We start from the raw sequence: 24,886 nt of genomic DNA, 5'->3' as shown, positions 1-24,886 counted from the left end.
TTGAAAAAGCTTTGTCACATTGTTGGAAATATTGTAGAGTGAATGCTACTGACCACTTATCAGCCTTTGCCTGAATTGTCAAGGCCTCGCCACAGGCAGTCATTGACTGCTTCATTTGCTGAAGAGTTGCGAGTGGATTTGGACATTGTGCAATCGTCAGTCAGCAACCCACTTCTGAAACGGTGGTGGAAAGAAGGATGTAGCTGAACGTGGTTGGACTTCGGACACTGCTCCAAGGAACTTCTACGCTGATGTCCTGGTACTGGTACAACAAAGAACAATCATCTTCTTCTCAGTGAGGCATGGCTCCAGCAACCAGAGTGTTTTTCCTTTGTTGTCTATTGACTTCAGTTTTATGAGGACCCTTGATGCAACACCAGGACAAATGATGACAAGGGCAGTCTGTCTCAGGTTAGGTCTGATATTCAGCTCTTTGATTTGTGATTAGACCAAGTCTACGATAAAGCCTGACTTTGAGTGATTCAGGTAAATTCCAAGCTGGAGATCGGTGGGTGAGGTATTGGTGAGTAAGTGCCTCATGTTAGCACTGCAGATGACAGCTTCCATCATGTTGCCGATGATTAATCAATTATGGGAAGAAATTAGTTAGTTTGGATTTGTCCTGCATTTTAGGGACAGTGTGTACCTGAGCAATTTGCCAGTGTTGTAAACTTACTAAAATATTTAACCAGACACATGGTGAACTTCGGAACACAGGTTTTTATTTATACAGTCGGGATATTGTCTGATCCCACAGCCTTTGCTGTATCTAGTACTTTAAGCCATTTCTTGATACCACATGCAGTAAATCAAACTGGCTCCTGTGATGAAGTTCTTTGATCCAGTCAGTTGTTGTGAATTGAAATTGGCTACCAGGAGGGCTTGTGGAAACAGACTCAGTAACATTTTTAAAAGGGAAAAAGAAAGAGGAAAAGGAATAGTCCTCGGAATAAACAGGATGTGAGATTAGCTAGATTACTCTTTTAGAGACCAGGAACTGGCAGAATGGGCAAAGTCAGCTTAAACATAGAACATAGAACATAGAATAGTACAGCACAGTACAGGCCCTTCGGCCCACAATGTTGTGCCGACCCTCAGACCCTGCCTCCCATATAACCCCCCCACCTTAAATTCCTCCATATATCTGTCTAGTAATCTCTTAAACTTCTCCAGTATATCTGCCTCCACCATTGACTCAGGCAGTGCATTCCACGCACCAACCACTCTCTGAGTAAAAAATCTTCCTCTAATATCCCCCTTGAACTTCCCACCCCTTACCTAAAGCCATGTCCTCTTGTATTGAGCAGTGGTGCCCTGGGGAAGAGGCGCTGGCTATCCACTCTATCTATTCCTCTTATTATCTTGTACACCTCTATGATGTCTCCTCTCATCCTCCTTCTCTCCAAAGAGTAAAGACCTAGCTCCTTTAATCTCTGATCATAATGCATACTCTCTAAACCAGGCAGCATCCTGGTAAATCTCCTCTGTACCCTTTCCAATGCTTCCACATCCTTCCTATAGTGAGACAACCAGAACTGGACACAGTACTCCAAGTGTGGTCTAACCAGAGCTTTATAAAGCTGCATCATTACATCGCGACTCAAACTCTGTCCCTCGACTTATGAAAGCTAACACCCCATAAGCTTTCTTAACTACCCTATCCACCTGTGAGGCTTCTGCTGAACCATCCTTTCTACTAAGGTTCCAACACTGGAGTAGGTCAATGAAAATTTCTCACAGAGGGACAAGTGGAAAAGTGTGGGTTATTGGGTGTGTGCTGCACCATTACATAAGATCATGGCTCAGCCTCTACCTCATACACGTTCCCTGTTTTGACTTCAATGTAAAATGTACTCAAAGTCTGAGCATACAGACACCTTGGAGCAGAGAATTTCAAAATTTTACAGCTGAACACTTTGCTCAGTCTTAAATGGACACCCACCCCTTCCCAAGAGTCTGCCCCCAGTTAGATAAGATTAGATTTATTTATTATTCACATGTATATAAAAGAGTGAAATGTGTTGCTTACATCAACAACCAACACAATCTGATGATGCTTGGGGGCAGCCCGCAAGTATCACCAACATTCTGATGCCAACATAGCATGCCCACGATGGTCAGCAGAACAACATGTAGCCAACGTACAACAAGCAACAACAACAAAACACATCTTTTTCCCACCTCTCCCCCACCCCACTCACATGCACAGATGAGCCTCCAAACCCAGAGCAGACCACTTCTGACCTTCAGACCATGGCCCTGGAGTCGGAGACTATCAGACCTCCAGCTCCTGGACTTACTGTCCTAGGGGCTTCAACTTTTGGCCTCGAGTTCTAGCCTTGCTAACCTTGGGCTTTGACCTCCAGACTCGCCGACATCAGGGCTTTGACCTCGGGCCTCCAATCCTGGGACTCGCTGACCTCAGACCTTTGACCCCAGGACTCACTGACCTTGACGATCATGGGCCCTTGTTCTCAGAGCTCACAGACCTCAAGCCTCTGTTCTCAAGAATTACTGTCTTCCGAACTCAGAGTGCTCCAAACTGAACTCTGACCTCCGGTTTCTTCCCGTAACGCTTCATTTATTGCCCCAGATCACTCACACCCAAAAATCACTATTCCTACCCCATAACCTGACTCCTAAGTTCCCACTCTGACCCCAAAAACCATCCTACAAATTTAAAAAACTAAGTCTGAGTCACAAATCTGATGGACATCAGAGCCGGGAGAGAAGGTCTCATAACTGCATATCACATTGAGATTGACTATCATACGTCTAAATTTCTCCTAGTACAGGCCAATTTTAATCTTTCCATTTGGGTTCACTACTTATCCCAGAAGTGACTCTGAAAACTTCCACTGGTGGGTAAGAGATTAAATTTGTCCTAGATATTTCTGGCATAGTTCCACTGAGCTCCATACGGTAACTCCCTTGCATTAAAGGACACATACCTTTTGCCATGCTAAATGCTCTCTCTATCTGCGTTTTTCATTCTACATTTGAACAGGAAATCCTGCTTGGCCATTCATGAGACTTACACTCAGTAGCCACTTTTTTAGGTAAACCTGAACACCTGCTCTTTAATGCAAATATCTAACCAGCCAATCATGTGGCAGCAACTCAATGCATAAAAGCATGCAGACGTGGTCAAGAGGTTCAGTTGAAGTTAAAATCAAACATCAGTATGGGGAAGAAATGTAATCTAATTGACTTTGGTCATGGAATAATTGATGGTGCCAGGCAGGGTGGTTTGAGTCTCTCCTGGGATTTTCATATACAATAGTCTCCAGTTTACAGAGAATGGTGTGATTCACAAAAGACATCCAGTGAGCAGCAGTTCTATGGGCAAAAATGCCTTGCTAATGAGCGAGGTCAGAGGAGAATGGCCAGACTGGTTCAAGCTGACAGGAAGTCAACAGTAACTCAGATAACAACGTGTTACAACAGTGGTGTGCAGAATAGCATCTCTGAATGCACAACACACTGAACTTTGAAGTGGGTGGGCTACAGCAGCAGAAGACCACGAGCATCCACTCAGCGACCGCTTTATTAGGTACAGGAGGTACCAGATGAAGTGGCCGCTGAGTGTACGTGTCTGACCTTGGCCTGAACTTGGCTTTCAATTGTAATAGAAATAATCTGGTGTTCGCAGCAGAAGAGAATGAAAATGTTTTAAGGACAATTGAGCTTTTCCAGCCATTGACAGAAATTCTCAACCTGTCAGCTAATGGAATCGCCCATTAATCAAAGTGTGTTGTTCCTGCTGAGTGAAGAGTTGCTCTCAACCATTGGGCAATTATTGCTATTGAATGTTCTCCTAGACAGTAGACAGCGACATCCCATATATTTGTCCTGGGTGATATCAGAGCATGGATCAAGTATCTGGTGCATTATTAGGGTCTTCCTGATAGATATCTTTAAAATTGTCAGAGAATTTTAAAGAATGAAATCCTTGAGAGAATGGAAATCTTGAGAAATCCTTGAGAGGTGGAAAATAGGGCAGCACAGTGGCTCCGTTGGAGGAGCTGTTACATAAGAGCTCCAGCAATCTGAGTTTGATCCCGATCTCTAGTAGTGTGTGTGTGTGTGTGTGGAGTCTGCAAGTTCTCCCTGTAACTGTGTGTGTTCCTGTTTACTCCCACGTCCTAAAGTCTGATGTATTGCCACTGTAAACTTCCCCCAGTGTCCAGATGAATGCTATCAGTTTTGGTTTAAGATTGTCACGTGCACCATGATCCAGTGAAAAGTTTGTCTTGCATACTGTTTCTACAGATCAAATCATTGCACAGTGCGTTGAGGGAGAACAAGGTAAAACAATAAAAGAATGCGATATAAAGTGTAAAAGCTGCAGAGAAGATTTGGTACAGGTAAATGATAAAGCACAAGATCATAATGAGGTAGACTGTGGGGTCAAGATTCCATCTTAGCTTACAAGAAGCTCGTGAGTCTGATAATTACCAAAGTAGACACTGTGCTTATGCCTGGTGGTACGTGCTTTCAGATTTTTGCATCTTTTGCTTGATGGCAGATGGAAGATTCGAGAACGTCCGAAGTGGTTGGGCTCTTGATCATGCTGGCTGTTTCTCTGAGGCAGCAGCAAGTATAGACAGAGTCCACAGAGGGGAGGCTGGATTCTGTGATGTGCTGAGCTGCGTCTACAACTCTCTGCAGTTTCTTCCGGTCATGTGCAGAGCAGCTACCACACCAAGTCATTGTACACCCAGATAGAATGCTTTCCGTGGTGCGTCAATAAAAACTGGGAGTGAGAAATTTTGGGCGGGGGGGGTGAGTTTATCAGAAGGATAAAATGGGCAGGGTATGATTAGTGCTATTAGTATGAATGGGAGATGGTCAGTGAGCCAAAGAGCCTGTTTCCATGCTGTGTCTCTCTATGATATTAAACCTGTTTCTGATTCTTCAATCTCTAGACCATCAAAGCTAAGATGGGCAATAAGTTATCAAACAGGGCATGTGGAAGGAAGTCGTTACTCAGTGAAAAGCAGGAATGTAGGGCTGTGTGAGGGGGTGGTGGGAAATTGTTTTGCTCAATACATTTATGAGGAGGACCATGCTCACAGGGAGTTGAGAAAGGATGGGAGGAATCTCAAAGGCGGTGTAAACAGAGGTAAAAACAGAATGACCACTTTCTGCTGAGTACATGCTCTGCAATTCAATGATGAACCATTTTCTCAGGCCCACACTTAGTGAGGAGATCTCATTTTACTACACTCTCCGGTCATTCCCTAGCCTGACCACATATCTATCCACAGCAAAGGCACAACCTCATCACTGAGGGAGCTTCACGTGTAAGCTTTCAGCAGTGAAGCTGGTTCAAATCTTCTCTTCAGTCACCAGCAGTTCCTTAAGCATAGCAGGAAACATTTTCTTCAGCATTTATTGCATTTTTGACTTGTTTTGACATTCCAAATGAACCTTCTCTCACCATTCTGAAGAGGTTATGATTCTCCCTGAAAACTGAAGTATTCTCAATCCTCTTGAATTCTCCTTTATGGAACTAATCATATTTAAATTTGAAAGATTCCTCTGATAGTGATTTTAAGTGTGCTGCGCATGCCGATTAAGGCTAATGCTGCAAATTTTCATAATTAATAACTATCCTGAACCACTCGGCAGCATTTGTGGAAAGACAGAGTTAATGCTTCAAAGTGACCCTTCATTAGAATCTCTTCCCACCATTTCAGCTTTTCAACCCAAGACATTAACTGTTCCTCATTCTTTTGGGCCCATCTAGTGTAGGTTAATTCAAAACCACTTTACGTCTGGCTTCTGTGGAAATTGAATTTCATTTGACAGGGGATGATAAGATATAAAAATAAGTAGAATTTCAGATCAGCTTCCAGGTTGTGCCTGCTGGGAGAAGACTGAATTAGGCTTGGCACAGCACAAAGAAGCCTCTTGTCTAGTGAACTAAGGCCACCAACACTCCTTGAGATTCCACTGCTGGATTCTCCACTACTGACCACCAACTAGTGACCGTATCCTGCCTTGGAGGGGAACTAATGCGGGGCACGTGTCAGGCTCAGGTAAGTCACTTGGATCTTCTTGTGTTAGGGGCAAGGTGCTGAATTAAAATCCGGCCTGAATTAAAATCCTAGACAGAGAGTGAAACCTACTGATGAAAATATGGAAAGGAAATGCAGTTGTGGAGGTGGAATGAAACATACTTTATCAGAAAGAGAGAAAAAGGTTTAATGCCATTCACATGGCCTACATAATACAGTGAAAGGGGTATGCAGGCGGCGGTGACAAGAGCCTCATGGAAAGAGATACTGAGTGAGGGAAGCATTCAGAGAATTGATTTCTGAGTTTATGAGACAGATTAGCCCTGGATGAGGTTTAGAGAAAGGGGTCCTAGATAAAGAGAGGACGAGAGACATGCATGGAGAGAGACAGAGAAAGAGAAAGAGGGGAGAGAGAGAGAGAGAGAAAGAGAGAAAGAAAGAGGGAAAGAAAGAAAGAGAGAAAGAAGGAAAGAAAGAAAGAAAGAAAAGAAAATAATCCAGGCGAGGAGTAATATCTTTGGGAAAAGCTCACACTAGGTGGCCCAGAGAGTAGATCCACACAGAAAGATTAGAGATGCATAAACTGACCCAAACACAGAGATACAGTAACACTGATATGCACACATCGAGGTACAGGTAGAAATGTGTACATAGCCACACAAATGGAGAATCACGCAGTCAGAGAGAGGCACAGATATGGATTCAAAGGCACAGGTAGTGGAAGCAGAGCCACAGAGATAGAGGTAATATTTAGATGCACAGGCACAGAGGTAAAAGTTATACAGCCATGGACTAAGAGATGAGTTGATACAGAGAAATGCATAAAACCACTGATGTCTGGACCAATTAAGCACGTAATAACAAATGCCTTCAAAGCTTTATCCTGTGCCTCAGTGAGTTTCAGTGGAACATAGAACAGTATAGGTCAGGATCAGGCCCTTTGGCCCACAAAGTATTGTGGAAACTCAGGATGACACTTTCTAAAGTCCCTCCGTTGAAGACCCTGCTGACTTTTGACCTTCATCCACCAATCCTCCATGTTTTCTATCTGATGGAGCTGTGCTCACCCAAATTGGACATCACTTGAAAGAAATATTGAGAATGACAGGGACGGAGACTGTGATCTAGTGGGGGACTTCAGTGAAGAGTGGCTCCATTAGACGATAAGATATAGGATCTGCTCTGCCATCGATCATGGCTGACTTTTCTTCAACCCCATATTCCTGCCTTATCCCTGTAACCCTTCATCAACTGAGCACCTTCGTTCTCCAAGTAATCCATGTCCTGAAACTCATGTCTGTGAGAGTGGAGAGAAAGATGAAAGGCAAACCTGCTTGAACTAATCTTCAGCAATCCAATTGCTACCGATGTGCTGTCCACAAGTGAAAAGAGACTGCCTCTCAGACATTACGGAGAATGCCTCCCATTTTAACAGTAAGACCACCCTGCAACGTATTAAATTGCATGATCTCTCTGCTAAATTGATCCAAAGCAGATGCAGAGGTTTCAGCACAGACCTACCAGAACAAAGGCAGAGAGTAGGGTTTGGTGCTCGGTGTGGACTCTGGACTTCAGGTCAGAGACATGCTCCTGCTCATTATGACTCCAGAGGTTTCTACCTTCTGTCTGTGATGTTTTTGGGCCATTGTTACCACTCTGACATCATAATCTGACCGATGGTAGAGTCATAAAGAGATAAGGTACAGAAAGGCCCATCAGTATGAAGCCACACTGACCATCAAACACCCGTTTCATTCTCCCCACACCAACCCCTCCAAGTGTAGTAGGATTTGGCTGTGTTTATTCTCCCATCACCTCTGTAAAAAGGAACACCATTCTGTTTGAGCAACACACACAAGGTGCTGGAGGAACTCTGCAGGCCAGGCAATACCTATGGACGGAAATGAACAGTTGATTCATTGGGCTGAGCCCCTTCTTCAGGACTGAGTAATGACGTTGATGAATCCTAATGAATCTGAAGAAGATGGAGCCAATGAAGAACGTGACAAAGGCGACATCCTTCAGACAGATCACGGAACAATTTCTTCTACTTCCCTTTCCTTCTTCTTCTTCTTTCAAATATGGCTCAGCTGGAGCCTGTGATCTACATTTTGATGGTGTGTTTTTGGGCTGATTGAGCGATCTGGTTCTTTGCTGTCTTCGAGGGTGTTCGGTGAGGTTTTAAGTGGTGGAGGCCAAGAAGCCTAAAGAGCCCATGATCAACTCCACTCTTCCTTGATGAAAGCGTCGAGGATGATTGAAACCAACGAGACGAGGACGAGAGTGGAGGGCAAGTGGGTGTTCAGTATCATCTGCCTGCGAGTCAGTGATCTCTCGCCCATCTCCCTCTTGCTCATTGCTGCCGGAGGATGGTACTGAAGGTCGTGGGCCTTGGGCAAAGGTTAACTGATGCAGTTTGTGGACTGGGCTCCATTATGATGTGCTTCTTGTTTCTGGTTGCTTCTTTTTCTGGTGCTATCTTGTGTGATTTTGATTGGGGCTGATTGACTCTGTGGCCTGCAGTCAACAAATAACACAATGTTAGATTGAACGGAAATCAGCTGAATCTAAACGTTCTGGCACTGTTTCATTGACTTTGTAGTTTAGTGTTTTATATTCTGTGATTTGCACTTGTTTTTTTTTTCCACTACTTGATTTGTTTTGTTTTTTGTATGTTGATGGGGTTTGATGTTTTTCTTTGAACAGGTTCCAGGGTTTTCTTTGTTTTGTGGCTGTCTGTGGGAAGACAAATCTCAGAGTTGTTTACCTGCAAAAAAATTGGATAATAAATGTACTTTGAACTTTTAATGAAGAGGCTTGGCTTGAAACGTTAACTCTTCAGTTCTCTTCATAGATGCTGCCAAACCTGCTGAGTTCCTCCAGAATTTTGTGTGTGTGTTGCTCAAGATCTCAGGCATTTGCAGAATCTCTTGTGTCTCTGACATTCTCTTTGTCTTCCATATTATCTGGAGAACATGCGTTTAACTTCTGTTTCATGATGATAACCCGCACATCCTTCTGTTCTCTGTCTCCGTTTCAACATTAATCTTTTTGTACCAAACTGGACACTCTCCCCTTTCCCTACATCATACTCCATCTGCCGTTCACTCTACCTGTCTCACATGCCAATAGGTTTGCTGCCTGTTTTTTACTGTGTTTGCTGTAATGCATTCGAAGCTTTGCCTGTCCTTGAAGTTGACCATAAGCAGTTGAGGCCTCGGCACTGATTCCTGTGACATCCCAGCAGTGGAATGGATTGCGAATGAAGAGATATCGGCTATACTCCCTGTACACTGACACCTGTGAAGTCGGAATGATACAAGAATTCCTTGTTCTCCAGCCACTTGCAATAAAAGAACATACTAATGGTGTGCTTGGGAAATGCCAGCATATCCCACGACATAACATTTTAAAAGTTGTAAATTAATATTTCTATAAGGCTACTTTGTGGGTTTATTTAAAACTGATTAGCCTTACAGTACAGAAACCTTGGCTCATTGGGTCTGGGCTGACCATCAAGCACTCGTTTACACTCATCTTACATTAATCCCATCTTTATTCCCCTCATATTCAAACTCTCACTGAACACCAGGTGCAATTTCCAACCTACATGCCCCTTGGAACGTAGGAGGAAACCAGAACATCCAGAAAAAAGCCAATGTGGTCATTGGAAGAACATGCAAAGAGTACACAGTCAGGACTGGTCAGGATTGGATCCAGGCTGCTGGGGGACCGAGACAGTGGATGCACCAGTTGTGCCACAGTGCAACACCTCCCTCACCCACCACAGTCAATGGTTGGCTACCTCTCTTTTAATAAGTGCTGAGAACGAGCCATCAGGCTCACCTAAGAGGTGACATGTTCAGCTGGTGAAGCTGCAGCACTGACTTACATGCAGGCTGAATGGCTGATCTAGCAAGCAGTGAGATTCCAGAACCGAAGGGTAAGGTCAGTGCTTTGCAGTCCAGTTGCATCACCCTTGGACAGACGTAAATGCAAGCAATTAATGGAGGAAATACAAGATGTTGGAGGCACACTGGTGGAGGGAAGTGGGCAAGGCCCTTCCTACAGATAGAGGGGAGATGGCCAGTATAAAAAGGTGAAGGGGTGAAGAAGGAACTAGCAACTTCAAGTTATGTCTCACTTTAAGTAAGCTTTCCTCCTTCATCTGGAGTTGTGCAGCCCTTTGTCATTGCTCCCCCTCACTATTCTCCTGCTCGTTGACTGGTTCCACTCTACTCTTGCAGGCCAGATGAAGGGTCTCAACCCATAACATTGACCATCCATTTCCCTCCACAGATGCTGCCTGACCTGCTGAGTTCTTCCAGCATCTTGCTTGTTGCTCCAGATTCCAACACTCGCAGTCCCTTGAGTGCCCATTATGAAGGAGAAAGATCCACAAACTTCACCGCCCCTTTGCAAAAGGCACAGTTGAAACATTCCACAACTACCAGAGGCATTAAGAGGCTGATCCATTGCGATCTCCCCCTCACAACTAACAGAAGCATCAGGAAGGGTTGATGCACAGCCAATAGATCACAGCAAAGCTCTGCAGCCCTGCCACATCAATTGTAGATAATTAAACAATTATCTGGGGGAGGAGGCTTCGAGAATCCACCCTGTTCTCAGTGATGGCAGGACCTGGCATGTGAGTACCAGACACAAAGATACAGCACTTGCTGCAGAGTTCAGCCTAAAATGCCCAGTGTATGATCCATCTCAATGTCCTCTTGAGATCCTTGTCTTTACTGAAGCCAGTCTCCAGCTAATTTTATTGCTTTACATGATGTGAAGAAATGGTTGAAAGAAGTGGTCGAGACAACCTCCAAGGTGTGATACTGAAGGTCTGAGTTTCAAAACCAGCTGTGCCTCTAGCCAAGCTGTTCCAGTTCCGACACAACACTGAAAATTGCCCAGAAGTGTGGAAAATTGCCCAGGTATGTCTGTTTCACAAAAGGCAGGATCTATAGTTCAAGAATACAATAAAAGGATAGGGTCGGTACTCTTGTAAGTAGCACACTGATGCTCAGTTTGGGTTTTATCAGGATAACTCATCCCACCTTCTCTAAACGTGGACTAAAGAGCTGAACTCAAGAGGTAAGGTGAGTGACTGCCTCAACTCTAGCAAAATTTGCTCAAGAGTGGCTTCTGAAGCTTGGAGAAACTGAAGTTAAGGAGGCATTATGGCACAGCTAGCTGCGTCGTTGCCCCTCTGCGCCAGAGACTCAGGTTCAAACCTGACCTCTGGTGTTGTCTGAGCAGACTTTTCATGTTCTCTCTGTGATTGTGTGTGTGTGTGTTCGTCTGGATGGGTTAGTTTCCTGAAGGTGTGCAGAACAGTAGTTTATCTGTCCATTGTAACATTACCTATAATATGTTAGCGGTGGAATCCAGACGGATTTAAGTGGAAATAGGTGGTTGATTATCTGCATGGACGGTGGGTCAATGGGATTGTTTCCCTCCACTTTCTCTCTATGGATTTATAATGATGATGTTAATAAGCATCAAGAGAAAACTGTTGCCATGGTGGTGGGGCATGACCTGCAGAGAGGAAGATGGCTATTGTTATGAAGGACAATTATCCCAGCCCCAGAACCTAATTGCTGGCCTTCCTCAGATCAGTGTCATAGACCTAACTATCTTCAGCTCCTTCAATGGCTTTCCTTCCATCATATGGTCATGAGTGGGAATGTTTGATGAAGATTCCAAAATGTTTAGTTTCATTTGCAACTCCTCAGCAGTTCAGGCCTCTCAATAGAGTGGGGGTAATGTGGCAAGTAGCAGTCACACTGCAGATGTACCGGACAGTGACCAGCTCCAACAAAAGAGAGCCTAATCTTGACATTCAATGCTGTTATCATTTGCCAATTCCTATTATCAGCATCCAGGGATCACCACAGGCTAGAAATTCTCTAAGTACTGTGGCTGGAAGAGCAGGTCAGAAGCTGTGACTGAGCCACCTGCTTACTCCTCAAGCCTTTCCACCATCCAAGAGCCTCAACTCAGAAGTGTGTTTGAATACTCTGCACCTGCTTGGATGAGTGTGTCTCCAACAACACTCAAAGTCCTCAACACCATCCAGGACAGGGTTGCTCATTTGATTGGCATTCCATCCAGCACCTTAAATATTCACTCTCTCCACCCCTGGTACACAATTGTCACAGTACCACCTGCTAAATATACTTCAATTACCCACCTCAGCTATACAAATAGCATTTCCCAAGCTCTGAGTCCCTACCAGCAGGAAGGACAAGGGCAGCAAGTGCATCAAAACATCATTACCTTCAAATCACACACCATCCTAACTTGTAAATACTGTTTATCACCATTCCATCATTGTCACTGGGTCTGAATCCAAGAACTCCCTTCCCAGCAACACATTGGGGCAGCCTTCCCCACTGAACTATGGTAGTTCAAAAGAGCAACTCATCACCATCATCTTATGGGCAATTGGGCATGCATGAAAATATGCTGAAAAAAAATAGCTAAGTAAAAGGTCTACTCTCTTTAGCACCAATTCTTTCTCCTTTTCTGCATCTATGAGTCCCACTTTATCCACTGCTGTTTTGTTCCTTATGGCCTCTCACTTTCTGTAAGCTGTATTTTAAATTCTTCTCTCTACCTATTCCTGTTCCTTCCCTCCTTCTATCCACATGTCCAAGCATCTTCATCTCCTTCTCTATCTCCCTCCCTATCTGACTGTTCTATTGATATACTCTCTGTCCCGCCCTGTATCTGCCTCTCTTCATTTGCCTCGTTCTTTTTCAAATCTCTCTGCTCCATCTGTTTCTCCGATTTACTCATTACACTATTTACATTCTTTTACCAGTTATCAGCCTCTCTGTCTCTGAATTTCTCTCGGTAATGCTCCTTTCTTCTAGCTATCCTCTATCAATACTCTTTATCTACTCTCTTCCATGTCTCCTTATCTACCTTCCATTGGGCACTCTTGCTGCTGTATTTACCTAGCCTCTGACTTCCTTCACAATTGCCCAGCCTCTGTTTCTTGGCCAGCTCTGGGGCCTTGCCAGTTCTTTCTTCTGGTCTTTCTCTCCTTTTGCAATCTGCCCTGTACTTTTTTCTCTCCTTGGTCTCTGCTAACCACCTGTTCTCTCACCTGCCCCCTCTGTTTGTCCTTCCTTATCTATCCTCTTTCCACTGCCTATTTTTTCACATCTCTCTGCTCCTCTTTCTTTATATCTCTCCCTACACCTACCTTCTCTCAAATCCTTTAATTACCCTTTCAATTTTTCTAACACTCCTCTGTAGCTACACTCATTTCTCTCTGCCCCCTCTGTCCCACTTTCCCTATCTGACTCCTTCCCTCTTTTCTACACCTATCTAACTGCTTCCCCAATTCTCTGCCCTTTCCATGTGTTCATCCTCTTCTATCTGCCCCCTCTATGCCTATAGTTCTGCCACTCTCTGAGCCCTTGTTCTTATCTAACTCCTCTCTAACCTTTCCCTTTCTCCCACTCTGTCCTCTCTTCCTTGTTCCCTGCAGCCTCAGTCTGTATGCCCCCTTACTCTCTTCTACCCTCTACAGCTGCCTCTATCTCTACCCCCGCTTCTATTTGCCTTCCCAAACTCTATCTTCCCCTTCTCCTTCTCTATCTGCCCCCCGTCCCTCTCCCCTCTTTCTATCTTCTGTGTATCTCTCTACGTATCGCTGTGTCTATCTTCCTTGTTCTGCATTTTTCTGTCCTCTGCCCCTTTCTCCCTCTGCCTGTCTCTGTCCGCCCTTTCTCTCTAGCTTAATCTACGTCTCTACTTCTCTTTTTGTCTTTCTCTATCTATAATCTTTACCTGTCTTTCTCTTTCTCTCTGTCCCTTTTGTTCTGAACTTTCCTTGCCCTTTAAATTCCTCTCACACTTTCTGTCCTCTCCCATTGATCCTCTCTCTATCTATCCATCCTACTTTCTTTCTACCCTCTCTATCCCTTTCCCCATTTGCCTCTTTCTCTATATGCCTCACCCATCTCTCTTTCTGCATCATGAGGAAATCTGCAGACGCTGGAAGATCAAGCAACACACATAAAATGCTGGTGGAATGCAGCAGGCCAGGCAGCATCTATAGGAAGAAGTACAGTCGACGTTTCGGGTCGAGACCCTTCGTCAGGACTAATGGAAAAAAGAGATAGTAAGAGATTTGAATGTGGGATGGGGAGGGGGAGATCCAAAATGATAGGAGAAGACAGGAGGGGGAGGGATGAAAGTAAGAGCTGGGAAGTTGATTGGCAAAAGGGATATGAGGCTGGAGAAGGGGGAGTATCATGGGACAGAAGGCCTTGGAAGAAAGAAAGGGGGAGGGGATCACCAGAGGAAGATGGAGAACAGGCAAGGAGTTATTGTGAGAGGGAAAGAGAGAAAATCAATCAATCAATAAATTAATTAATTAATTAAGGATGGGGTAAGAAGGGGTAAGTGGTCACACATTTTAATTCCACATCCCATTCCCATTCCGATATGTCAATCCACGGCCTCCTCTATTGTTGAGATGAAGCCACATTCAAGGTTGGAGGAACAATGCCTTATATTCCATCTGGGTAGCCTCTAACCTGATGGCATGAACATTGATTTCTCTAACTTCCATGAATGCCCCTCCTCCCCTTCTTACCCCATCCGTATCTATCTATGTATCTACCTATTTATTTATTTTCCTCTCTTTCCCTCTCACAATAACTCCTTGCCTGTTCTCCATCTTCCTCTGGTGCTCCCCTTCCCCTTTCTTTCTTCCAAAGCCTTCCATCCCATGATCCTCCCCTTCTCCTACTCTGTATCCCTTTTGCCAATCAACTTCCCAGCTCTTGGCTCCGTCCCTCCCCCTCCTGTCTTCTATCATTTTGGATCTCCCCCTCCCCCTCCCACTTCCAAATCTCTTACTATCTCTTTTTTCCATTAGTCCTGATGAAGGGTTTCGACCTGAAACATCGACTTTACCTCTTCCTATAGATGCTGCCTGGCCTGCTGCGTTCCACCAGCATTTTGTGTGTATGTTGCTCTCTGTCTGCATCTTCTCTGACCTCTTCTCCTTTACCTCCAAACTATTTCTCTCTCTTTATCTGCAGATTTACCCTTATGTGTCCCTCTTTCTTCAACATTTCTGCCTTTTTTCTGCCCCCTCTCTACTCGCCCTTCTCTAATCGTCCCCTCTTTATTCACCTTTTATTTTCCAATTTGCCTCCTTATCTATCCCACAAAACATACCCTTCCCTATACTTAGGTGCTTTTGCTGTCCCCTCCCTCTACTTCCTATTTCTTTATCTGCCACCTTCTCTCTTTCCATTCCCTCAATGACTTTCCCTTGGGCACTTTTCTGCCTTGGTCATACTCTATCTAAGCTCTACCATGTCCCTCCTCCACCCGTTCACTGGTAGAGAAGTCGAGATCAAAAGTGATTGGCAAAACCAGAAAAGAGACTCAAAGTGACAATTTTATTTTCCACAGCAAGCGATTAGTGCATAGGGCCAGGAAGGAAAGCAAGTTCACTGGTGGTGTTTCGAACAGAGCTGGAGTAATATCTGAGTGTGTTTGCGGGGAGGGGCAGTGGGACCAGGTGAGGGCAAGGGAGCTGGCAGATTGGATGAGCTGCATGGTTCCTGTCCCACTGTCATTCTGATCTCCTTTGCTCTGTCCCCTATCTCTGACTCTCCTTTATCTTTGACTCCCTAAATGTGTTTGTTCTCCTCTCCAACACCCCTCATGCTCTCTGAGCATCTACCACTCTACCACACTCTCTCACTCTGACCCGTCTCTCTGAACTTTCTTTTCCTCTTGCCCCCTTACCCCTCTTGACCTTCTCCAGTTCGCTCCTTCTGACTTCTACAACTACACTCTATCCCTTTTCTCTCTGTCTCCCTCTCTTATCTCCTCTTTCTGACCCGCCATCCGCTCGTTCTACAATCCCTCCACCCTCTGTCTCTACCTTTCCATCATTCTCCCTCTCTTTGACCCTCTTTCTTCCCTCTATTCCCTACCTTTCTCCCCAGCTCTTCCAATTCACTCCCTCTCTCTAATCATCTCCACTCCAAGAATTTCTTTCCCTCCTAACCCCCACCGTTTCCTCTCATTCCTCTATCCCTTATACTCTTCCACCATACCTTCCTTCATTTCTATGATTCCTTCAACCCGACAACCTCTTTTTCCCTCCCTCTGACTCCCAACTCTCCATTCCTCACCTCCCTCCCTCCCTCTCTGAACCCATTAGCCCTAACTCCTCCCATCCCACCTCCTTCAGCCTCTTTAACGTTTCCCTCCCTGACCCCTCCAATCCCCTCTGCTCATCGCCTGACCTTCGTACCTGTGACTTCTCCAAACCTGACACCCCTCCAACCCTATCTCCTTTCATCCGTCCCTCTCTCTCTCTCTGACCCCTCTAACCCTTCCTAACCTGACATGCTCCACACCTTCCCTCTCACTCCGATCCACCCGCCCCACCACCCTTTCACTGACCCCTCTGTCGCCCTCTCCCTCCTCCTCTCCCCCCTCTGCCGATCTCTCCTCCCTCCCCCCGGGGGTGGTCCATTCGCGTCACTTCGGCTCCCTCCTCCTGCCCATATTTGGCAGCCGCCCTTCCTGCCCAGCCTCTCGGCGACAGCCGGCGACACTCTACCCGGGAAGGTGACACACAGCCGGTGCTGCAGGAGCTCGGGAGTCCGGGCATGGGAGTGAGCGGCGTGCAGCCGCGGCAGTCGGGAGCCAGCCGCAGGAACCCGGCACAGCCCGGCGTGGGCGAGGGGTTACACCCGGCCGCGCCGACACTGCGATGAGTCCCACTCCCGAACTCTCGATCCAGCATGGGCAGCGCTGTATCCAAACGCAAAACCCCGCGGAGCGAAGCCATCTCCTCGGCTGAATCCAAGGTTAGGTAAGTGAGGCGGGGTTCAGCTCTCGATCCTCAGGCACCAGAGATTCTGCTGCAGCTTACACCTTGTTTCCGAGTCCGCTTTCATTTACTGTGCCTAAGATCTCCTTCTTACTTGCCTTCTCCTTTTCCAGAAACTTTGCGCGCTTTTCTTAACTCAAAAGGCGGCTGAACTCACTGGATGTTAAAATCCCTGCCCTGGGAGACGTTGCTTCAGTTTCCGCGGAGGACGATCCGGTCCCTCCACTGATAAAATGTGGGGCTGATTCCGGCCAAAATGCGCCCGTCCAAACGCCCTGACTTCTCCAGCCTCTGCAGCTCTCGCTGGGGAGGAGAAGACCAGTTGACACCCTTCACCGAAAAGTTGGCTGACCATTTCCCCTGGCCGGCTGAGTTCCTCCAGCCATTTGTTTTTCGCTCCTCACCCCAGTATCTGCAGTCTCTCTGGAACTATCTCCTGGATCCTCCCTCCCTCTCTCTCCCAACTCCGCACAACCTTATCCAGCCCTGTTTCATTGTCTTGCCTATTTCTGCCCCCTCTCAATGTCTTTGCATTGTGCGTGAACCGTTTCTCGGTGTGCTATACCTTTGCTCTGTGAATCTTATTTTCTCTTCTGCTCAATCCTGTTTTTATTTCTGTTCCTCTTTGCAACCTATTCCCACTTCACTCTGCGCCCCACTTTTATTCCCGTAGACAATGTGGTCCAGCATGCAGCCAGCGTTTCATAATCCAGCCTATGAATTACGGTGCACTCCCGTTAGCTCTCCATCAACTGTGGGGCCGCGTAACATTCCTGTATGCCCTATTCTAACATAGATTTGAAATAGCAGGGACCGGTGGAAGCCGAAAAATGCTGGAAACACTCAGCAAGCCGGCCAGCTTTACTGGTGGGAAGGCTTTGCAGTGTGCCAGTATCATGTTCTCATAATCCAACTAGTTATTTCCTTCATCTGTTTTATTTTCAATTTCTCTCTGTAAATGTTTCTATTGTCATGCAGAAGATAAACTGTGCCCTTCACTGTTTGAATTAGTTTCATGTTTTTCTTTATCTGTAACACTTAAAAGGTGCAACAATTGGATATGTGTAAATATTGGATGTGCTTTATTGTGCTGGCTACATTAGAGCAGATGGGTTCTTTCACAAACATTCATTCATTATTCCTCTCAGGGATGTAGGCTGTGAGAATCTGGTTGCATTTTACATTTATCATTCAAGCCCCTTTTAAGTGCTGGGGTGAATTAGTCATTTGCAAGAGGGAGGTTGATGTGCAGCTTTGCAAGGTTTATAAACCCCTTACGTTTGTGCTCTTTACCTCCCTGCTCCGCCCTGATGCCTTGATGTGGATTTGAACCTGAAGAGCAGCCCAAGCTTTTGGAGAATATTTATCACAGAGTGAGGCTGGTACCAGCAGCACCAAAGTGCCAGGTAAGAGATCATCTGCTTCATGCCACTGGGCCTTGAAAGATCAACGGTTGGTTAAGAGGGTCACCAGGATGTAGGGTCTTGTCCCACAAAGTTGACGCCCCATTTCCCTCCTTAGATGCTGCCTGACCTGCTTAGTTCCTTCAGCATCTTATGTGTTGAGCCAGGCAATTTACTTTCTTAGGAATGCGGATTCTGGTATGGATGTTCCCGATTCCCTCTTGGGCTTTCAGGATGGATTGTACCTCTGATATTTACTGTGTGTCTTTACAGAGACACACTTCCCGCTGAACACACTTCTGCCACTTAGCTCTACATTGGTTTGTCTCCTTATTCCAGCTCTTCATGGCAGCTCAATGTCCCTTAATTCCTTTACCCAATCAAAATCCACCTCTGTCAGTGTACAATGGAACCCTAACCTCAGCAGCCTTTGGAGAGAGGAGAGTGCCTAATGAATATCTGCGTCTTGTCCTCATGACTAGATGGCCTGGGCTTCACTGTGCATCTGCACCTGCTCATTCTTGACATCTCCATGAGATAACGTAGTAGTCCACACCCACAGGTATGGGTACCTGGACAGCAGTCCGTCATGGCTCCATAAATTGCATGTAGCAAGTATGCCATACAAGTGCTCAGCCACGAGCATTTAGAATGAAGTGGGGTGGGTGCGGCTGGTGTCTAACAACCTGCTGTCAACATTCAATGCCTTTATCATTGGCAAATTCAACATCCTGGAGGTCACCATTGACTAGATTCTAAACTGGATTAGATAGAGTCATGCAGAGTAGAAACAGGACTTCCGGCCCATCACATCGACGCTGACCTTTCATCCTTAAACTGGTAACATCAGCGCTTGGGTATTATCTACTGAGTGACTCACCTTCTAATTCCCCATCAACAGTGCTGGAGTACCTTTAACTTGCCGAGAGGTAAAACAACAATGAAGAATGTCAATGCCACCCAAAATCAAGAAAGGGACTTGATTTTCACCCACCTGTTCCCCTGAAGTTTCACTCTCTCTTCCACATGACCACAGTTTATACAATATATAATATTCAGTAAATGAACTTGTTAAGGGTTCCTTAACAGCACCTTCCAAACACATGACTACCACCACCACCTAGGTGCAGATGTTCCACACTTGTAACTTGTCCTCCAAGTCATTTCTGGATCTAACTTGCCAAAGAACATTGAAGGAGTGGCTTCATCATATGGGCTATAGCAGATCATTATCACCTTCCCAAAGGCAATTAGAAAAGATCTTGCCTGAGATTCCACATCCCACATTAATCCTGATACTTACTGTTTAGTTGTAAAGAGGAGAGCCATTCATCAAGGATATGTCGTCTCTGACCAGCTCATTATTTGGGTTGCTGGCCTATTTATGCTAAATAGCGACCCCCAAGTTATTGTTGGTGGAGGTCTTCGTGATGGTAATGCCCTTGAATGTCAAGAGTTGGTGGTTAGACTCTCCCTAGTTGGAGATGCCCATTATCTGGCATTTTTGAGGTGTGAACTTCATTTGCCACTTATCAGCGTAGACCTGAATGTTGTCAGTCACTTTACTGTATAAGAAGTTGCGAATGTAATTGAATACTGTGCAGTCATCATAGGAATGTGCTGACTTCTGTAGTGGTAGGTAGGTCATTGCTGATGCAGTTGAAGATGGTTAGGCCATGAGCCCTATCCTGAGGAACTTTAGAAATGTTATCCTGGGACTTCCAATAACCATGACCATCTTCCCTTGTGCAAGAACTGACTTGAGTCATGTTAACATTCTCCTGTTAATGCCGTTGGCTTCAGTTTTAACAGGGGGCCTTGATGCTGGAACCTGTCAGGTGGCGCCTTAATGTCTCAGCAGGCCCACTCCCCTCTGCTTTGGAATTCAGCTCTGTGATCGATGCTTGGTCCAAGGTTGGGACAAGGTTTGAGCTGAGTGGTCCTGTCAAAACCCAGAATTAGCATTACTAATAGTAACATCTGTCGAGCATTTTTCGTACAAACAATGCAGTTCAAAGTGCTTTACAATGGGATAGAGTGCAAACATAAAAATGAAAGACAGAATTATGTTAGTTAAAAGCAAAATTAAATAAACACGTTTTGACTTACTTACTGCCAGTTATGCCGCTGGCATTTTGGACAGCAATGAAGTGGTGGTGTTCAGGGCTTCCTTCATCATGTTAGTAGCTTCCCCTCAGTTTTCGGGTCTTGCAAGTCCCAGTTGGAGACTCAGGAATACCATCACATTTAGATGTAAGAGGATTCTTCATTGCTGTTTTTGTAACAGTTTTGTTTTATCAGTCAGGGTGGTCTGCCCTGAGCTGAACCCCCAAAACCTGGAGGTCTGGTGGACCACTCATTCTGGCCTCTACACTTTGACCTGTTTGGCATGAGTGACCCTACCAAGAGCCAAAGGATAAGGCCCTGACTCTATCCGGCATAGCTCGCTGGATCATTGAGGCAGACAAACCCCCAAACCACCACAAGAGGAAACAGGGTTTTTAGCTGGTAAAAGTGTCAACCGAGCCTGCATCTCTTATAGTTTTAGGTATTGAGTTCCATAGTTTAGGAATGTAGTTTACCAAAAAGTTGACATGCCAATTTTCATTTGAAATAAGAGATTGTGTTAATTTAAGATACTGATGGAAGAAGACCTGAGAGCTCAAGTGGGATTATAAAAGTGATTCTGTGATGTTCTCTAGTCCCAGACCATTGAGAGCTTTAAAAACAAGAGAACATTAAAATCAATTCTGAAAGATACAGGAAACCAGTGCAGAGTACTTAGGACAGAAGTGATAAGCTCCCTCATCCTGGTTTTAGTTCAAAGTCTAGCAGCGGCGTTCTGAATGAGTTGAAATTTATCAATAGATTGCTTTGGAAGGCCAGCGAAAAATACATTGCAGTAATTTAGTCAATTTGATACAAGGGCGTGAATTAGTGCCCAGATTACTGCTGATAAGTGACACTTGATAATGCTATCAACAGCATCTTCTTTACTGATGACTAAGAGCAGACTGATTGGATGGTAATTAACTGAATTTGATTTGTTCTGCTTTTGAAATAAAGAGTATGGAGTCTGATTTATAGACATGAAGTTCTTTTAAAAAAAACACATCACAAAGGCTGCAGGAAAGAAAGGTGAGAAATGTAAATTGCTGTCTGATCCAAAGTAAATGAATTTTGTTATAGGGAGTTGCAAGACAGGCAGAACAATGTTAATCCACTTTATCCTTTTATGCCTTATTCTGTCTGCTCTGATTTTGAACAGGGCAAGTGTTTGAATGGTTTTAGCACAAGGCTTTGTAAAACATACTGCAGCACATCAGAAGCACCATGAACTAGTGATAAATGGAACTGACGCAAAGATAACAAACAGCAGTCCTGTTACAATCACATAGTCATACCCATTGCCACAATCTTACCCCGTGATGCAGCTAGTAAACTGCTGCCTTGTAGCTCCTGTGACCCTGGTTCCATCACAGGTACCATACCTCCCTACCTTTGAGAATATCTGTTGGGAACATCGTCACAGGAAAGCAGCATCCAACATCAGGGACCTCCACCATCCAGGCCATGCTCTGTCCTTGCTGTTGCCATCAGGAAAAAGGTACAGGAGCCTCAGGACTCACACCACCAGGTTCAGGAACAGTTATTACCCCTCAACCAGAGGGGATAACTTCACTTTCCCCAACACTGAACTGCTCCCACAACCTAAAGACTCACTTTCGAGGACTCTTCATCTCACGTTCTCGATATTTATTGCTTATTTATTATGATTATTTTTCCATTCTTTTCGCATTAGCACAATTTGTTGTTTTTTTTGCACACTGTTGTCCACCCTGTTGGTGCGGTCTTTCATTGATTCTGATATGGTTATTGGATTTATTGAAAATGCCCACAAGAGACTGAATATCAGGGTTGTATATAGTGACGTATATGTACTTTGATAATAAATTTACTTTGAAGTTTGAACTTGCCTCGGTGCTGCATGTGTGGAATTTGCACGTTCTCTCTGTTAACATGGATATTGGATTGGATTAAATTGGATAGGTACATGGACAGGAAAGGAATGGAGGGTTATGGGCTGAGTGCAGGTCGGTGGGACTAGGTGAGAGTAAGAGTTTGGCACGGACTAGAAGGGCCGAGACTGCCTGTTTCTGTGCTGAAATTGTTATATGCTTATATGGTTATATGTGGGATTCTTTGGGGTGCTCAGGTTACTGGTAATGCTGTGAGCAGTACCTTCTTTACTGATGACTAAGAGCAGACTGGTTGGATGGTAATTTGCTGAATTTGATTTGTCCTGTTAAAATGGGTGCGTTGGTTGGTTAATTAGCCCCTGTAAATTACCTCTTGTGTAGGTGAGTGGTAGGACCTAAGAGTAGAAATCGGATTCACGTTGGATTAATGTAGATGGGTGTTTGATGATCAGTATGGACTCTGTAGGCAAAAGTGTCCTGTTTCTGTAGCGTAAGACTCTGTGATTCATTGACGCATAATTCCGCACACCTACTGCTACACATCCATAAACAACTCTGATGTAATCCTGTGTAGCTATAATCTGACAGAAGTAACCCCACAACACAAAACCTTACATGCTTATCAACACATTAACATATAACCCTTACCACTGCGAAGAACAAGGGAAGCTAGAGCATAGGAACAAACAAACGTAGATTCCTTTTCAAGCTGCATATGATCTTGACTTCATTTTCCCTAAATTGTGAAGCTCCCCACCCAAAAGCATCGTGGGAGCACCTTCACCAGAAGGACAACCGTGATTCAAGATGTGGCTCATCGTTACAGTGACGAGCAGTATTAGATTTGGGTAATAAATACTGGAATGGTATCTGTTTGTAACTGGAGAAACACAGGAAGTGCTGGGGGAACTCAGTAGGTCAGGCAGCATCTATGGAGAGAAATGGACAGTTGCTGTCTTGGGCCATGACCCTTCATCAGTTTTGAAGGAAAGTGGGGAGATAGCCAGCATTTTCGTTTCAGTTCTGGCATCTTATATTGACTATCTCCCCTCTTTCTTTCCAGTCCTTCAGCATTTTCTGTGTTGTTTCAGATTTTCAGCATCTGCAGTCTAACTTGGGTCTCTGCCTGTAACTGGCATTGAGATGCCCATCAATGCCTTTGTGAGGAAGTTTCTGTCCTTCCTGCTAGCCCTGTCCAATGTATTTCAATCGTGACCTCTGACTGTGTATACTTTGTCCATTATCTCTATGACCACGAGCTTTCCTCATTTCCTCCCACACGGCAGGATTTACTTGCATTTGGAAAGTCAAGAACTAATTTGGAATAGTCAGCGTGGCTTTGTGTGTGGGAAACTGTGTCTCACAAATTTAGTTTTTCGAAGAGGAGACCAAGAGGATTGATGATGGCAGGATGACAGATACTGTTGTAATAAAAATTAAAGATTAGCTTTATTTGTCACATGTACATCGAACCATCACAACATACAGTGAAATGCATTGTTTGCATCAATGACCAACACAGTCTGAGATATGGTGGGGGCAGCCTGCATGAAATTTACATGACTTTTCACAAGGTCCTACAATGGTAGGCTAGTTCCTTTCCGCGCCTTGTAGCACACTGGACGGCATTTTTACCGTTTCCTTAGCATTTTTCTGTTTATTATGAGGCTGAGTTGCTAGCTCGACCCTAGTTTGGTGGGACGAGTCAGAGGGTGGTAGTGGAGAGTTCTTTTCCAGACTAGAGATAGGCAAACTGTACAGTAATCTAAACTGGAGCTGGACTGACCCCTGTGCTTTGTACATTGGCTCAGTACCACTCCTGTAGCTAGAGCCCTTTGGCTATTTGGCATGCCTATGTCCGCTTATCTGCAGCTAGATACATTACATATTGGAAAGCTAATGGTGTACCGAAGGGTGTTGTATTAACTGCAGATAAAGATTAGTTTTATTTATCAATTGTACATCGGAACATGCAGTGAACTGCGTCATTTGTGTCAAATCAAATAGGTGTGGATTGTGCTGGACAGCCCACAGGTATTGCCACATTTCCATCACTAATGCAGCATGTTGTTAGCTCACTAACCCTAAATTTTATATCTTTGGAATGTGGGAGCAAACCCACCCCAGGTTACGGAGGGAATGTGCAAATTCCCACAGATTAAAAATGTAGCGGTTGGTAAATTCGTTGGTCATTGTAAATTTTCCCATGATTAGGCTCAGATTAAATCGGGTGATTGCTGGCTGGAGTGTCTCGAAGGGCTGGAAGGGCTTATTCCCAGCTGTATCTCGATAAATAAACAAGTGTTGGGATCCAACCCCAGTCGTAGAGTTGGCGCCGTAATAGTGTTACGCTAACTGCCCCAACTCCCTTTTGAATGGCCATTTGTCATGATGTAAAGTGCAGGGCTGGAGGGAATGGTCACAATCCTCATATTAATGCTCTAGTAATCGTGTCAAGGCTGTGACCAGAGGAGCAATTCAAAGGTCCTTTTCTCAATGCAACAGTCTCAGTCAGCCAGCAATTAAACATAATTACAGTGAGCTAGCTAATTGCTGTTGTTAACCTGGCCCACATCCCGGTGCCTGCAGTCGCTC

General features: G+C 44.9%; 1 protein-coding gene across 1 annotated transcript in view; it reads left to right on the top strand.

Annotated features, from left to right (window-relative positions):
- Positions 1-16,629: 16,629 nt before the first annotated feature.
- nsmfb (NMDA receptor synaptonuclear signaling and neuronal migration factor b) overlaps positions 16,630-24,886 on the top strand; it is a 68,392-nt gene continuing 60,135 nt past the window's right edge. The window contains exons 1-2 of the mRNA XM_072240526.1: positions 16,630-16,890; positions 18,247-18,314. Of these exons, the coding sequence (XP_072096627.1) occupies positions 16,820-16,890; positions 18,247-18,314 (139 nt within the window). The 5' untranslated portion in view covers positions 16,630-16,819. The remainder of the gene's footprint in view (positions 16,891-18,246; positions 18,315-24,886) is intronic.

Source organism: Mobula birostris, chromosome 22 (genome assembly GCF_030028105.1).
Source record: "Mobula birostris isolate sMobBir1 chromosome 22, sMobBir1.hap1, whole genome shotgun sequence".
Classification (NCBI taxonomy): Eukaryota; Metazoa; Chordata; class Chondrichthyes; order Myliobatiformes; family Myliobatidae; genus Mobula; species Mobula birostris.
This window is presented reverse-complemented; position numbering and strand designations above follow the sequence as displayed.